Source organism: Sinohyriopsis cumingii, chromosome 3 (genome assembly GCF_028554795.1).
Source record: "Sinohyriopsis cumingii isolate HCF-2022 chromosome 3, ASM2855479v2, whole genome shotgun sequence".
Classification (NCBI taxonomy): Eukaryota; Metazoa; Mollusca; class Bivalvia; order Unionida; family Unionidae; genus Sinohyriopsis; species Sinohyriopsis cumingii.
The window spans coordinates 144,723,994-144,741,593 of NC_142963.1; the positions used below are offsets into that span (position 1 = coordinate 144,723,994).

The 17,600-nt window shown below is 41.0% G+C and overlaps 1 protein-coding gene across 1 annotated transcript in view; it reads left to right on the top strand.

Annotated features, from left to right (window-relative positions):
- Positions 1-891: 891 nt before the first annotated feature.
- Positions 892-17,600, top strand: part of LOC149804066 (aminoacylase-1-like) — a 106,021-nt gene continuing 89,312 nt past the window's right edge. Inside the window, exon 1 of the mRNA XM_089953934.1 lies at positions 892-1,056. Coding sequence (XP_089810060.1) covers positions 942-1,056 — 115 coding nt within the window. The 5' untranslated portion in view covers positions 892-941. The remainder of the gene's footprint in view (positions 1,057-17,600) is intronic.

The window sequence follows — 17,600 nt, forward strand, 5'->3', positions numbered from 1 at the left end:
GTAAAGCAAATCTGATATAAATAGGAAAATGTTGGAGTATGGCCGGTGACCTTTAACCTTATATACCCCTTGGCGGATCCAGCAGATATTTCTGTGCTTCGGATCTGTGAATTTCATTGGATGCGGCGACAAGCCACTACATCCAATCGCACTTAAGTTGTTGAAATTTGAACACTGTCCTTACATGATCGAGACAAGTGGAGCACACAAATGGAATGCACTAAAAAATAAAATGGGTTCTTTCTGGTACGTATCATACTTTCGACGTTAAAATATACAAAATATCTTTCTGAAGTCAGTTGCCTTCACCATTTTCGGCCGATCTATACAATGCCCCACTGTTAACACGCCACTGGTTAGTTGTCATTGTATACTAAGGGAGACAATTCATGTAATCCAATAGATGTCGCTAAAACAAAGCACTAAAATATTTGCTCGTTCCGCAAAGGTGTAGATAGGGCTAACATATGGGAATCTTGGCTAGCGAAGATGAATTAACCCATGTGTGTGTGTGTGTGTGTGTGTGTGTGTTTTGAAAAGGTAACAAGCAGATAACGATTTTATGTAAATGAAGGATATGCAGTCTGCTATTATCATGTTGCAACTACAAATAAGTAATGTTTTATTTCCGAATTGATATATAACTTGATAGCCATGTAATATAGCAAATTTCTGAGAACAAAAGTAATTGCATAGGTGTTAAATTGTGAATTAAATGCATGCACCCACGAATTGTTTTCGGTTTTTCCATCATAATTCCCACCGTAACGGCACGGTGTATGACAAGTTAAAAACATTCCAAAGAAACAATGCACGGTTGATACATCTGTGACAACTACTGAACTAGGCGCCGGTTTCTTTTTTCGAGGTAAGTATTAGGTTTGCGAACCGTGTGCAAAATATCATTTACAAGTTGTATTGTACCATTTGAGTGTCAAAGGATGGATACAAAAGAGACTGACAAGGGAAACAGGAAAGGGGATGCAGAAGATCCTGCAGTGACGAACTTCAGGGAATATCTGAGGATAAAAACAGTACATCCCACCCCTGACTATGGTATAATATTTGGATTCTCTTAACTCCCATCACGGAAACATTTTGATGATTGTTCATAAGTTCCTCCAAATATGCGCGCACACTGTACTTCTGTCTAAACTGATCGCTTGAGTGATTTCGAATCGGTATTTTTTTTTTAAATGATTCTTTTTACTGTTTACCTTCGAGAAGGATGAACAGTGAAACTCCACTAAAAATATCCACAAGTCAAAATCATTGGTCAAAAGAGCATCAGAATGCATTGACATGTTAGTCGTACGATGTTAGTCCTACAACGTAAGACACATACCCGATATTTTTGTTCTGGGGGGTGATAGGTCTTACTGCCTAAATAACCGCGCTGTGTAGCGTGTTTTGATGTCGACTAACAGTATAACGAAAGTAAAATTTTCATAAATATCAACCAATAAAGTTACTTTCCTACAAAGTAAAGTTATAATGCTTTTGTCATACTTTACTTACCATGATGCCTTTTCTCTAATAAATTAAAATTCTCACAAAAGAACTGGACCTGTTTTCAATTTTCGTTGGCCTACTTTTCAGTTGGCTGGAAAGCGATGAAAGCCGGAAATGCCAAAATTGGGTTAAGTTGAAATATTATTCTTTAAAGAAAAGAATAAAGATATATTATGCCTATTGGAACTGTAAAGCAATGTCTCGTTTCATTCAAGAAACTTATCCCCCACATGAACCTACTTAAACATACTTCGGCATACCTCAACTACCGTTGCATTGCAACAAATTCGAATGTATGGCTAGGCCAACTAGTAAGCAGCCACCTTATGTTGACATCGCATGGTGCTGATGAATTCCAACTTTTCAGTAGGCAGTGGACTCTTACTCGACACCCCAACATAAATGTCAAAATATAAAAAATGTAGTGGCTAGGGTCAGAAGAAACTTATATTAACATTGACTCTGATATTTATGTTTTTGGTCGCCGTCATACTGCCTAAACAGAGGTGTTGTGTAGAGTGTTGCAGGGTTGACTGACGGGAACGAGAAACCAAACTTGCTGGAATATCTCAAACACTTGGCAGCCCATATTGACACTTTTGCACAAATTAGAGTCGTATTACTTTAGTTGGACTTTACTTACTCTGCTGTCTTTTCTCTCATAAATTCAAATTCTGGCAGAAGCAAATGGATGTGTTTTCAATTTCTATTGACCTACATTTAAGTTTGCTGGTATGTGATGGAAGCCGGAATGCTGAAATCAGATTAAGTTGAAATAAGTTTCTTTAACGAAACAAATAAAAATATACAAATATTGAAGAAAGTGTTTAGATTGCTTTGTTATGTTCAAGATAATTATCCTTTTAACCGATTTCATCATTCCCATCTTCCATTGTGTTCCAGTCAACTGAAATGTATGTCATTGGAACGTGATTCTGTCATAATTTGAAGTTATCAGAAGAGAAAAAAAACATGAGAGTAAGCAAAGTCTGACTAAACTATTATGACTTTAATTTGTAGAAAAGCATTGATACGGACTGCCAGATGTGCAAGATATTCATAAAAATTTGGCTTCACATTCCCATCACTTGACCTTGGGATACACTTCACAATGCCGCTTTTATGGCAGTCAGATGGCAGGATTAGAATTGATGCCTTACTTTGTAGGACAAATTAACATGTATGTCCACATGGTCATGTAGTGTTCCTGAAGTTAACAATAATATAATTTTAGCACAGTTCTATTCATTCCTAATTGCTTTTTTTCCCCCTGTCACTGGACCTCGGAACACACTTCACAATGCTGTTATTTAGGCAGTAAGATAGCGACCCAAAAACTTAAATATCAGGGTCGATGTCTTACATCATAGGACTAATTAACATGATTGCATGGTCATGTAGGTGCCTATAGTGTTCCTAAAGTTAACAATAATATTGTTTTAACAAATTTTGATCGTTCTAATTATTAGTGTACTACATCTTAGTTGTTGAAATTCCAGAAGAAATTATTGATTGCTGTGGACCTTTGCAGTGGTAGTTGCATGCTAAAATGGGTCAAGAAATTAGGACTTTGGGTCTAATAATTACTAACGCTGGTTACTACAGATTTTTCCAATACACTGTGCATTTGTGACAGCACAGTGTGTGACATTTAAGCCAGTCAGTAATGGATCACATTTATTTGGACACTGATTCTGTGGAATATATTTTTGGGGGCAGTTATAATTTTAATCTTGAATGAATGTTAATGGACAATTGAGTGAAATAAACTGAATAACCACCATTTAAAGGTATTTGTAATCAAATGTGAAAATATGACATCAGTTATAAGCTGAAAATATTAGTACGTCATGCCTCCATCACTTGTATGACTTTTACCTTTTAGAAAGGACAGTATTATTTGTACCACTAACACAAACAGTTTAAAACTGAAATAAAATATAACAATGAATGAATTTCAGTAGGATAGCCATAGACATTTTGGGGTGACCCAGCTGAACAATTCTGTCTTTCTCTAAAGTTGTGTTAATATTATATTTTGATATAAGTCGGGAGATTGCTTATATAAATAGGGAGATTGGGACCTATAATTGGGAATTTTTTTGCGGCATTTTTTAAGCCTCCTTTTTGCTAAATATTGACCAATCGTTGGTTCCAACACATTTGAAATTCTCAAAGGACATGCTATTTCTCCCTGTGATGTGGCTTTTTTTCTCCCGGGACATGCCCTCAAATCATTATCTGGTTAGCTGTGGCCAAACTGCACTATAGCTAAAGGTTAGTCTTAAGTAAACAAGCAAGAAGGAATACAGTACTTTGCAGGCCATAATGGATCGGTCATCACTTTCAATTTAGGATCTCATTGGGACTAATTAACAGTTAAGCCCTATCATTGTAATTATCTCGTGAGAAGGATTGACCCTCTGACATTAATTCAAAGAAACCATGTTAGTAGTTATGTGGGATACCCTAGCCTCAATGGGAATTAACATTACAGGACCCCCTGGGACAATCTAGCCTCAATGGAAATTTAACATGGAAAAAAATCGTGGGACAATCTAGCCTCAAGGGGAATTTAACATGGAGAAAAATCGTGGGACAATCTAGCCTCAAGGGGAATTTAACATGGAGAAAAATCGTGGGACAATCTAGCCTCAAGGGGAATTGAACATGGGATTTTTTTAATTTTTTTAAAAATTTTTTTAAATTTAAATTTAAATTTAAAAAAGGGGTAGGCAATTGAAAGGCTATCTCTTTTCGAGAAATATGCGTGGCCCTGAAAAGGGCCTTTGGGTTTCTTCTTCTAACACTTCCACTTCTTCAACCATCTTCCAGGGATAGTCCTGGCTTTTAAAAAGCTGTCGCCAAAAAAATCGCCAACCTCAATATTTTGTCGCCAATTTTCAAAAAGTATCGCCAGAACAAGTAGTGTACATTTTTTCAAGTGTTAATTTAGTCTGTTAATGTAACAGGCAATGAAAATTACAAAAGATGAGTTAGTTAATACTCTAATTACAACAAGCATTAACAAAAGGTTACAAAGTGTTGCATGAAGATCCGTCACGATTTTAGGGCTGCCCACTTGTTGAATGCAGTTTTAAAGTCTAATTTTTCACATCTGTACATGCTGATTCTCATTAAATTCTCGAGAGATGAGATGCAGAGTTTATTTCTGATGTCACTTTTTATGAAGTTCATCTTACTGAATCCACGTTCACAGTCTACAGTGCTGACAGGTGGCACCAGTAGTCTCTCAGCAGCCCCCCCCCCACCTTATGGCTAGCTTCACAAAGCTTGTAGTGAATTGCTTCCTAAATCCCAAGAATGATCACTGAATGCTGTATAAATTTTCTTGACAAGCAAAATAGGATCTCCATTCCCACGAATGAAACTTACACGAGTCAACACCTGGCAATATTGGACCATATATATATATATGCATAAATTCACACCCAATTTAGGGATTCTTTCACTCCTGTATTTTGAGAAATAAATAATTATTATTAATTATGCAAAACTGTTTTTTTTTGCTATTTCTTGTTGCGGAGTTTAAGTCTCTGCAGCTGTAACACTGATTGATGGCAAAAGGAAAAGATCAATGAGTAAAATGCTGCGCTGGCGACAGATATAATTGTGATTGAGATTTTTTCCATTTGCTTTGTATTTATACGCAGTATTCGGTACTTCAAAGGTTATAAGTTTTCTATGAAGGTTCAGCAAAACTATTGTATTGGTATATGTCAACAACAAAAAAAAAAAAACAACAGAACGATTAGCCATTCAATTAATTGTATCTGTTCTATTCGCATCTTCAGAAGTCGGTCAGTTGTAGGTATAGTTCGGTAGCATGATTGACTGTATCACAGCATACAGTACTCAGCCCAGATGTCAGCATAAGCAGATTATAATGTAACAATGCATGGTAAAGATGGGGTTGTCAATACGAACAAAGGGTTGTTTGTGTAACAGATTGATTCCAATGCATTGCTTAGTCAAGTTTGTGGCTTCCTTTCATTCTCCCTTTCAATTTATCCAGTCCAAATCCATGATTGTATGTACAAATTAAATAACCAAAAAGTCTGTCGCCAAAAAAATTGCCAGATGGGATATTTTTGTCGCCAGTAAGGAAAAAAAATTGCAATTTGCGACATTGGCGAAGCCCAGGACGATCCCTGATCTTCTCACTTTTGTCACTATTCCTGTCTTCTTTTTCTCCTTTTCGGGCATCCAGTCTGGATGGCCCAAGGCTCTAAACTTTTCCTGGACTTTGATCCAATTTTGATTTAGCCTTTCAAAATCAGCCTGTTTCTTTTTGTTTTCCTGATCTTTTCTTTCTTTATACCATCTCTCTTTAATCTTCTTTACCTCTACCTCCATCACTTTTCTCATCAACTCCTCTCCTTTCCTCAGTCTTTCCTGACCTCTCTCCACATAAGAGCACTCTGTCCCATGTGACATTTTTTCAAGAAAGCACCTGACTTTGCTTGCATTGTCAAGTGCTTCCTTTAGGCTTCCCACTCTGACATAGGTGGGATTTATCATACCTCGCAATCTTTTTTCCTCCTCTTCAATCATTCCTGCTATCACTTCTTTTGCTATGTTTAGACATTTAGCGTAGTCCAGGTACTCTGCTATCTTCCATTCTTTTTCTAGTCTCTCAACTACATAGATACCATCTATTATCCAGTTGTATATATCTACCAAATTATTGAACAAGTCACTTGCAACCACCATCTTCGTTTTTTATTATTCCGTAGAATGGTTCGAATGACGAACGTGCTGGGTTCTTATAGTGAAAGCGCGGACGTGAAGGAAAACATCCCCCTAAAAACGTAAAATTGATCTTACCTAGATCATGACCTAACAACGCGCGGACGTGAAGGAAAACATTCCCCTACTTTCTCATTTCATATAATAAAACCCAAACTATACTCTTCACATACGCTAAGAAACAATAAAGAAACCCATAATCTACTATTCACACAAACGTATGCTAGCCGTTACTAACACATAGACTCCCACTATGAATAAAGAGTTAGTGTTTATATTCACACTACTCTACCTACACACATTGGCAAATGGATCGTTATTTCTTTTCTAGAGTATTGGGTAGCCCTGAAAAGGGCTGTTGGTTTTTTTTGAACTCCAGATGCACCTATCTAATGGTTGCACCTTCCAGGCCTGGCGCCATACACACATCTTTGACTCCAGTCTCTTTTTACTTTTTGTCTTGAGAGTGCAGAGGCGGGATGATTCGCTTCAGCACCCCAATCCTCTGTCTCAGGAATATTGTACGACATCCTCTCCTATTTTCTTTTCCTCCTCTTCCCTCTCTCTTCTCTCCTCCTCTTCCTTCTTTATTCTTGCTTCTTCTATGATAGCCTCCGCTGATAGTTCATTTACTATGCGCCTGGCATATTCCAGGTGCATCTGGAGTTCTAGCAGCTTCACAATCCTTGTATTCATTGTCTTGCTGTTAACAGGTCGACGATGGGTAGCCCAACTGACGATTAGTTTTTAATTTATACTGAAAGCGCGGACGTGAAGGAAAACATCCCCCTAAAAACATAAAATTGATCTTACCTAGATCATGACCAAAAAAAACAACGCACGGACCTAAAAGAAACACTCACTCACTTTTTTATGCTACCCATCACTATTTTAAAATTTTTTATAAATCACTTCAATAGACTATTTACATACGCAAAGCAATTCAATCTAACCCCAAATCTACACCTCAAACACCAAAAAAAAAAAAAACCAAACATCATATTAATCTACTATCCACACCAACTTACTTGAGCACTTACAAACACACAATCCTATACACAAACACATACCCTCACATTTTTTGAAAAAGAGTTAGTGTTTATATTCACACTACTCTACCTACACACTTTGGCAAATAGATAGTTATTTCTTTTCTAGAGTATTGGGGTAGCCCTGAAAAGGGCTGGTTTTTTTTTTGTTTGCTATGGCATTCGTTTTTAGTTTCTAAGAATGCGATGTCCTCTGAGGATAGACTTTCTGGCAATAGGTCTGCTTCTTCGGAAAGAGAAGAGAACTCTTTGGTGTCGATACGGCAATCGACAAAGCCTCTGTCAGCTTCAGGTTGCTGCTGCTGCTGTTGTTGTTGTTGCTGCTGTTGCTGCTGTCTCTGAAGTCTGTACTTCTCTGTCCATTCTTCTTTTTCCCTGTTCATTTCTTCCCAGAAGAGCTCTTCTATTAGGTCTTCAGTGACTTTTAGCATTCTCACATTCTCTATTTCTTCTGGCTTCGGTATCAGACTGTGTCTGACCCTATGCAAATTCACGTAGGCTTTGTTGAGCTTAGCTAGTTTGGAGCACATCTTCGTAGGAGGATGAGTCGACAATGGATGGTTAGATTGGAAACAACCCGGTTCTTAAAGTCAAAGCGCGGACGTGAAGGAAAACATCCCCCACATGGTTTTCGAGTCGCAACGTTCAGTGAGTGTCATGAGAGGGATAGTAAGAAATGAAAGAGCATCAATCCAACATTCTTATAGCTAAACAAAAGACAAAGGCATTTTTTTTTCAAAACACAACATTTTTTTATTCAAAAATCACTTAACACTAAACAACAACTCTTAACATTTTTAACAATAATCCAACCATATAACATCAAACAATTTTTTCAAATCACAAACATTTTTTCTCAATTGACAATCTACTTTAAACAGGGCTGACAACGTTGTGAATGAAATTGTGATTTCCACTGTTGGAAATCATTAGGCCATTGATGGACACTACGTTCCCTAGCTTGAGACAAAAGATAAGCATAATGGTCACAAAACCATCGATCTACTTTCACATCATTTCTTGAAGAAGAACGAGGATCAAAATGAGTCACTAAATGTTCTAAGGAATAGCCCAGGCTGCGATGATGCAGAAAATACACACAGTACTGTCCACACACCAAGGAATCTGTGCCTTGTAATTTCACATTATTGAATCGGGTGGTTTGAGCATTTCTTCTCATAAAGTCGATGATATCGTCTTCCAAAGGGGGCAATCCATACGAATCGAAATATTCCACACATCCTTCTTGAGGAAAGTAGACGGCTACCCAGTGGGTTCCTGGGAGATGACTGTCGTCCGTGTTGATCACGTAAGCTTGATGGTCTTTAGGTTTGCGATGAGGGAGTTCATCTTTAGCACAGACGACAGGATTCCAAGAAGACGTATACGAACTGTGGTTCAAAAGGTAATAAAGTTCCCAGGTATCCATTGATTTGTGTGTTGTTTTCTTCTTCACAGATAATAATAACTCGTCAATTCGATCCTGACTTTTTGCTTGAAAATGTCTGACGAATAAACGGTTATTCGTTCTGTTTCCTCACTCTGATTCAGGAGAGCTTCGATACGATGGATTTCTTGAGTGGTTAATGGTGGACAAGAATGTTCACGCAAGTCTTTATACCACTGGTGCAACACGTCTTTGTTCGAGATGAGACTCCAAGCTTCGTCCAGATACTCGTCCAATTTTTCTTCTTGACTTAACATTAGGCATTTATCGTGTTGAATTTGACTGGGATGATCGTTTTGACATCCATAACAATTTTTCTTGATAAATTCCGTCATTTTTCGAATAAGTGTTTGGCAAAACAGCAGACTAAATGGGCTTCTTGTTCTGGCCATCTCGACTTCATCATGATCACTTCTTCTTCTTCCACAGTCTTCTCACATTTCATGTCCAAAGTTTCTCCACTAGGTAAAGAGGGATAACAGTCTTCCATGACTTCTAGTATCTAGAATGACTTCTCTCAAGCTGTTGATTTCTATGGTATTATCGAATTCAGCATACAGGATGACGTTCACCGTCTCGTCCAGTGCCTTTTTAAACTGAAGTTCCACACGAATCTGACCTGATTTTATAGGGTGGAAATGTCCCTTGTCGCTGCCTTGGTCTGGAATGAAATCGAAAGCCCACAAAGCATAACCTCCTGCATAATTCTCGTACGCAATGCCGTGACTGGTATTGGTTCCTAACTGTCCCGTGGCTTCGTACAGGGACAAGTACAATCTCAAGTAATTCTTCTTCTCAAAGTCAGGTTCGAAAGGTCGGGTACACAAGGTCTTGCCATCGCGACTGACTTCGATCTTGGACACGTCAAAGTGTTGAAAGTGGAAAGGATTTTCAGCGAAGGCTCGTTGAAGGCTGTATTCAAGACCATACCAAGGATTAAACGTTTGGGTAACTGTCCTTGAAACAGATGATCTTCGATCATGGATCGCTGTCCCTTGGGAATGGTGAAGGTTTTCACTTCCACGTGACGTATCGGATACTTGGTGGTCATTCTGCTCAACGTCTGACTGATGTTGTTTCCCGCTTTGGGTAACACTTCCACGCGTCGTACGTAGAGTTTGGCCTCCTCGATTTTGCTTTTAGGAGTGCCAGTCTTAGTAGCATCAGTATCAGCCAACAAATGGAAAGCGGTACTGCTGCGATTCAGTCTCAAGCAGATATTTACGCTGTTCAGCAAATACTTTTCTTGCAACCACATGTCCAAATGCAAATGATCCATCAGTTCTAAACTGTTGTTATTTAAGATTTTCTTTCGTCTTTCCTCAAAGCCGTCATTGTCTTTATCTAGTAGGTCAAACTTGGCCTCTTCGTCAGGTTCCCATATCACACAAGCATTGAGATGAGTGTTCTTGGCATCTATTCCGTACGTCAAGAGATTTTCCAGATAGGCACGGTAAGGGTAAGTATCCATGCTGCTGCTGACCAGTTTGTTATTTAAGTACAAGTCCACTGAGCTTAACAAGGAATGCATGAAATTGTTGATGGGAGCTATATTCTCAGTGTCGTCTACTGCACCATTATCCTTGTCTAGAACTTTGACTTTCAAGTACAAGTAACTGCTATTCAGATCGATGTAATCTTCGGGCTGTCCCTTGATTTCAAACTCGATGGGAGCAGAATCAGTCGATGAGGAGACGGGGTGAAATTCCACCCATTGGGATTCTTCCATCGTCGTCATCGTGGGGGGCATGGCAAACAGGTCCAGTTCCGTCTTGGAACAAGCGCAAGATTCTCGGTGCATCATTTTTCTTTGTGTCTCAATAATCAAAAACGTCTAAGTCTCGAACGGTTCTTCTTTTCTTGGCCTTTCTAGCTTGAAGTCTGGTGAAAGGGTGTTTTCTGCGTCGTCTCTTTCTGCCTTGTCCTTGCTGAATGCCTGACTCGGTAGCGTGCAGGGCATTTATAGGTGTGTCTCGGCGACCCAAAATGTCTTTGCCCGTTTGCAGCAAGACATTTTTGCCTGCCCTCATGAAGGCTTCTTTAGGGCTTTGTTTGTCGATGATGACATTTTGGAGAAATTCTTTGCCTTGCGTCAGTGCCGCATCTTTCAAGGCGTGCAATCCACGTGTCACCATCGGTTTCAACACCAGGGCCACCGAATGAAAGGCTGATTTTAACATATCTCCTAAACCGTGTCCTCGCTGTCGAGCAACCCCTCGGTACACTGGATACATGATTTACTTACGAGTCGTGAGAAAACCGTTTTCGAAAATGGAGTTTCACCGTGACTTTCCCTTTGGTGAATGGAATATTTTGTCCCAAATCTCCTTTTATAGTAATGTTGACCGTGTCCAAATACGACTTGCTAACAGGCAAATAGTGAGGATGGATAAATTCGCGGTGAACGTGGTAAGTGTTTCCACCTTCCTCATCAGCGTTCGTGGCAGAATCCACTTTGAAAGGAATGACACGTAGTAACGGTACGGAGGTGTGTCCCACCACGTTGTACTCCACCACATCGGAGTACACAAACATCAAATTCAGTCCTTGATTCAGTTCTACTGGGGTACGAAATAACTTGTTAAAAGACTCATTGTTGTAAATGATGGGTAATTCGTTTTTCTTGAGCATGGCCATTCTCATGTTCATGTCTCCGCCCAACATGTCATACAATTCATGACAAAATAAAATGGACAGGCTTTTAGTTCGTTCAAATTTCATCGAGAAGCGACAAGCTGCTTTGTGGTACTACATGGTGACTCTTTTGTTGATATGCTCCAAAGCTTTCAGAAACACGGCATTAAACCTGGTGGCTATGGTGTTGACCAAATGTTGACGACTAAAATAATAGCCTGGGGGAATAAACAATTGATAGGTGGTGTACTTTTGTGTACGGGTTTTCTTGTCATATTTGACATGGGTATCCATCCACTGTTGCATTTGCTCGTCATGAACTTCCACATCAAAAAAATTTTGATTGGGAAGGACATTGAGGACTTGGGTTGGGTGAATGATTTCTACTAAAGCCACTTCCCAATGGGCTTCGTGATCTAAGGGGATGGCTTGAGGTAATTTGGCCGTGTAACAGCACAACGTGTTGTGGGGAAACACCTCCATGGAACTGTCACTGGGTAAGGTTAAGTAAAATTGGTTTTGGTGACTCATAATTCCAGAGTTATGTTGCTGTCCGAGGGGTTACTGGACGTCAGAGGTGTGTCTCTGCTCAAAATGGGGTTCTGGTTGTGGTTGGACTGGTGACTGGCACTGACACTGGCACTGGACACAAGGTTCCCATTGGAGGAGAATTTCAGGGAGGGATTGGGAAGCAGGTAACCGATGCAACTGCTCAATAAAATGGTCCACAATTGTTTGTCTCCTTGTTGCAAACTCAAATTGGCGATGGCTGCCCCGATGACACAATACACCACGAAGATTTGGCAGAAAAAGACGATTTGCGTTTTAGGCACACGTTCTCCACACCACACCCACAAGGGTTGTTTTTGTAAATCTTGCACAGAAGAACTAGGTGAAGGATGAGTAGTCGACGTAGCTGCGTCTGTGTGAAAAGGCATGATGGTCACTTCTTTTTATAGTCGATGACTTGCGAAGCGTCGATCCAAGAATAAAAACTGGGTGGATATCCTTTCCAACGTACTTTGACTTCTTTGACACGTCGTTTGCCCACTTTATGGGTTCTGCGTTCGAGAATGCTTTCGATGTCGTACACGTTGTCTTCTTTTTTGGTGACACGTTGTAACTCGGGCAAATAAAACGTTCCTTTGAGCACTTCTCCGTTCATGTCTTCCAATTTATAGATGGCAGGATGACGGCCATGCACTCGTCCAGTGACGCGAAACAATTCGGTCGTCCAGTTAGGTAAGTAACCTTTGTCGAAAGTGCATTTGGTTTTACCAATGCGCACCCAATCTCCTACGGCCAACATTCCACTTTTCTTGGGGACAGCCCTCGTCGGGGACGTACCAAACAGACGCTCAAACACCAGCACTTCGTTCTCGGGAGTCACGTCTTGCGGGGCACGTCCGATGCTTCGATGGTAAGATTGGTTGTACGCTTGCACCAGGTGCGGTAAGATGTCAGTGTACTTCAGAGTGTGGTGATGAGTAAAATATTTCCACATGCGTTCTTTCAAAGTGTGTTGAAAACGTTGCTGGCTTTGGTTTCGGGATTCTCGGTGGTAAAAAAATGAATGTCACGTTTCTTTAATTCTTTTTGGAAAGCTTGGTTCAGAAATTCGGTGCCTTTGTCCGTTTGCCATCGAAGAGGGTGACGACCGCTTTGTTTCAACACCCATTGCAGGGCTCGCACTAACTCGCTGCTCCTTTTGGAAGTCAAGGGCACGACCCAGGCAAATTTGGAAAAGACGTTGATGACACAAAACAAATATTTGTAGCCACGATTGTAGCTGGCCAAATGAGAGACATCGGCTAAATCGGCTTGCCATTGATGATCGATGCCTTCCACTCGGGTGCGACTTCTGGCAAACTTGCATCGAATGGGTTTGTGCAAAGTGTAGGTAGCTTGTTCTTGTAACCATCGTTGCACTTGAGGTGAACGGAGACTTTTCAGTCAAGTTTTGGCAGCACGATACAATTTTTGAACTCCTGCGTAACCTGCAGGATGCGAGGGATCATAGTAAATGCTGGCTAAGACTTTTTCCATTTTTTTATTTTTTTGTGTTGGTTGGTGTGTTAATAAGTCACCCACTCTTGGAAGAGGCTACTCTTTTTCTCTTGGGGTATTTTCTTGGATTGCAATGCTTTGCGTGTGCGACCGGCAATAGGTGTCGAAGAGGAGGAGGATGTCTGAGCAGGGGATATCGGTTCTTGTTTCACTTCTGTCTTCACTTCTGTCTTCACTTTCTTTTTCTCTTGTGATGAAGAAGGGGTGGCCATCATCTTTTTAATCCATCCAATTCTGGAGGTAGGTGGTGTTGTTAACTTGCGTACTTTTTCTGGTGGAGTTTGAAACCCTTCTTCTTCTTCTTCTTTTCCTTTTTCTGTCTTGGTCACTGGTAGTGGTGGAACTGGTACTGGTGATGGTGCTGGACTTTTCATCAAGGTCTTAAAATCTTTCAGAGTGGGTAGAGCTGTTTCGTCTAAAGCTTTCTGGTGAAAGAGTTGCAGTCGTTGCAAGAGTTGACCGTACTTTTGCGATTTTTCTGTTTCGGACAAATCTTGGCGAACCATCAAGGACTACAATTCGTGTAGTAACTGGGACATCTCGCTCAAATTGGGATTGGGAGGTAAATGCGGGGTGCGTTGTTCTTGCCACCGATGGTATTCCATCCATCGTTTGTAAGGCACTAAAGCTAGTTTTCGTCCTTCCATGGGGTTGTCAGGGGTCGATTCTGAGATCTTGGGACTTCCGAAGGTCTTTTTATCTTGCTCCCACCAGTCCTCCCAACATGGTTCCCAAGACTCCTTTCAGTATGGGGCCTAACAAGAGAGGCAAAATGCCTCCACGTTGGACCAACATCTTCTTTTTTTGACGAATGGGAATTTTCTTTCGAACCATTTGGCGAAGAACGTGACGATGCTTGCTTAAGCATTGTTTCTGGTGTTTGGACAAAGGAATCGTGCCTTTCAAAACGTTCAAACAACATTCGCACACGGTATCGATGACCTCTTTGGAGGTCGTTTGAATGAGTTTTTTCGTAGGGGTGGAGAAGCTTTGGACAGGACAGATAACATGTCCCCATGTTTGACTAAACGTGGTGGCAGTCCTTTCCTTTTCTTTCCTTGGGGTTTTCTGGAGGGTGACATCTTTGAGTCTTTAGGAGCACCAAAAAAACACTGATACCCTACTTGGTCACAGGCCTTTTTTATACTGGAACGCGTCGCCACTGATTGTCTTTACTTTGTATCAGTTTGAGGGCAGGCATGACACGACGTGCAGGGGTACATAACGGACTAAATCGAGCCAGTTCTTGCTTGGACAAATCCAGTAAACTTTGTAACATGCCCGATCTTTCATGGACTTTGATTTTGGGAGAAGGTACTTTGTGAGCAGCAGCCACTGCCACTAAATTGGAGGGTCCTGCCACTGGTGAAGTTCTTTTGGGGGTCATCAACGGAGAAGTTCTTGGTGTGATCAACGTCTCCAAGTACTCTTAAGTTCCTGGTGTCATCAACGGAGAAGTGGACAAACGTGAGGATGCCGGAGACGTAGTCACTGCCGTGGCAGGTTGTGGTTTGCGAGTGTAAGGTTGCGTCCTGGCCGAAGTACCTCTCTTGCGACTAGTTTTCTTCTGTGGACTTTTCTTTTTCTGGGGACTTTTTCTCTGTTTCTTTTTCTGGGGGCTTCTTTTCTTTTTCCGGGGTGGTGTCTGGTAAGAGGAGGGTCCCGCCACTGGAGAAGTTCTTCTCTTTGGGGACCTGGTCTTTTTCTTTTTCTTCTTGGGGCTTCGTTGGACTTTTGTCTTGGGGATAACTTTGGGGGCATTAGGATCCCATCTCAAGAGTGAGCGAATGATGACCCCTCCTAAAGTACCGCTCCCTCCAGGTTTCAAAATGATTTGTTTTTTGGTTTGAGTGTCGATGCGGGGATCGGCCAGTTGGACCAAAGCGACTTTGTTTCAATTGAAAAAGCGTTTGGTTTGATGAGAAATCTGAATGATTCCTTGGAGTATTTGACGTGCCGTCACCGTGAACCATCGTAAGACTTCTTTGAGACTAGCTTCTAAGACACGAGCTCGTGTTTATGGATTTTTTTCTCGACTGATGCCATACAAGGCACGAATCAATTTGACGGGAAGATGCGACTGAAGGGACGTCATGTTCACACTGTGTGAGACAGACGAAAAAGGGTCTGAGGTTTTTATAGATTTTTTTATGGGGAGTGAAATGAAGTCAAGGACGGAGACGTGTACAGGACAGGCCCTCCGTCTTGGCACCAGTGGTGAAACAAGTGGGTACGAAATCGCAAATCCTCGGGGGTCGTAGGTTTCAAATCGACGAGTAAATAGGCATGTGGCGTTTGAGTGGCATCGTCGTACGCCTGAGTCAGCCAAGGCGTCCCTAACTGTTTGGCTAAGACTTGCACTTGCGATTTATCTTGAGGGCTTTTAAACAAGACCACGTAATGCGCATTGAGACTGATGGTACGATGGGCTTTACTTTGTTGAAACAAATTTTGGGTGATGTAAACGACACTGGCATTACGGTGATGCCCTTTGCGCGTGAACCACAGTTTAATTTCTTCTTCGTCTTCTCCTAACATGTCGTCGAAAATGACCAAATGGGTTTGACGAGAGTCAGAGACGATGCAGTCGTCTTCTTTAGGAATGCCTTCCACAAACACGATGGAATCGCCTTGACTTTCTCGCAAGAGGTTGTACGCCGATTGCCACTCTTTGTAACACCACACGATCCGTTGAGGTGGCCGATCGATCAAATGATGTTTATGTTCGATCAAACGTTTGACGAATTCGGTTTTGCCTGAACCGCTAGGTACATCAATGAGCATGTTAAAGGGATGGCGAAGATACAAAGCCTCCCAACTGGCACGATCTAAGTGTTCGTCGATGACTTTGACAGTAGAGGAAGAGGGAGCAGAGACAGCAGAGGTAGCCATTGTGTGAGGAATGTCACTTGTGACACGAAAACAAACAAGCCAAGAGTTTATATACTTTTTCAGAACAAGTTTATTGAATGTTTTTTTTCAAACATGAATACGAAAGACAGAAATACATAAAAGCCAAAGGCTTAAGTACAAGAATAAAAGGCACATGATAACCATGAATGTGGAATAAAGACAAGTGTCTGTACAACATGTTTTGGGTAATGTTCTAACCAGTTCTGTAGTAGGGGGTAAGGTCACACAAGTGTCCTCCTGAAAGGGTCTTTCAGGTCTGTCCACGACAGTCCTGTCCTGGGTGACGGGTTCTTCTGGCACCGTCGCTAACACAGGTTGAAAAGTAACTTTTTTCCTTGAACAACTCTCGTGCATACTGGGCCACTTCTTGGGTCCAAGCCTCAAAACCCCATTCTTTCCAGGCACGGACATCTGTCCAATGGGGATGTAAGTCACAAGCTACACACACATCGTCATACACGTCTTGGGTAGCTAAAAGTTGACGAATCTTTTTTTCCTGTTGAGGTTGAGAAGTATCCAGATGAAAACGCAAGGCTTTGAGCAAAAGGAGTTTTTCGTGACCATTTAAGGCCATGGGGGTATGGTAAGTACTGATCGTAAAGAGTCCACAAAGAATCGGCTGGTAAACGAAATCCCAGAAAACAAGTCACTAAGACACACACCACTTGTCGACCCAAATTGAATGGATACAGTTCTGGTAATAATTGATGGTAATGATCCACGGTTTGAATATGGTCATTGAGTTCCTTCCACGGAATCTGTTCAATGATATGTGACATAATCCGTGGCATGGCAACTTGATTTTATAGTGTCTTTGTTTCGGAAGCAATAAAGGTAATTTCTAACTAAACATGTTCGTTCTCCAGTAGGGAATTTAAATGTTACATACTGTAACTGAAACGTCAGAGTTTGTCTAGATGTTTCGTCTTTTTCTAAGCAGATTCCATGTAACAAATGTTGGTAATCTTTTAACTCGTCTTCCTCAATACGTTGCAGTAAGTGAATCTCGAAGTAACCAAAATTACGAACGTCTGGTCCATCATCATCCACAAACTGAAAGTGTTCAACAAGGTCTGACCACTGAAAAAATTTCTGACGAATCAGTCCTCTTATACCATTCAGGTACCAGTGGTTAAAGATCTGGTGACGTAACAGATGCAATTGTTCTTTACGTTTGACTTGTATTTTCACCAGCTCTCGGTAAATCC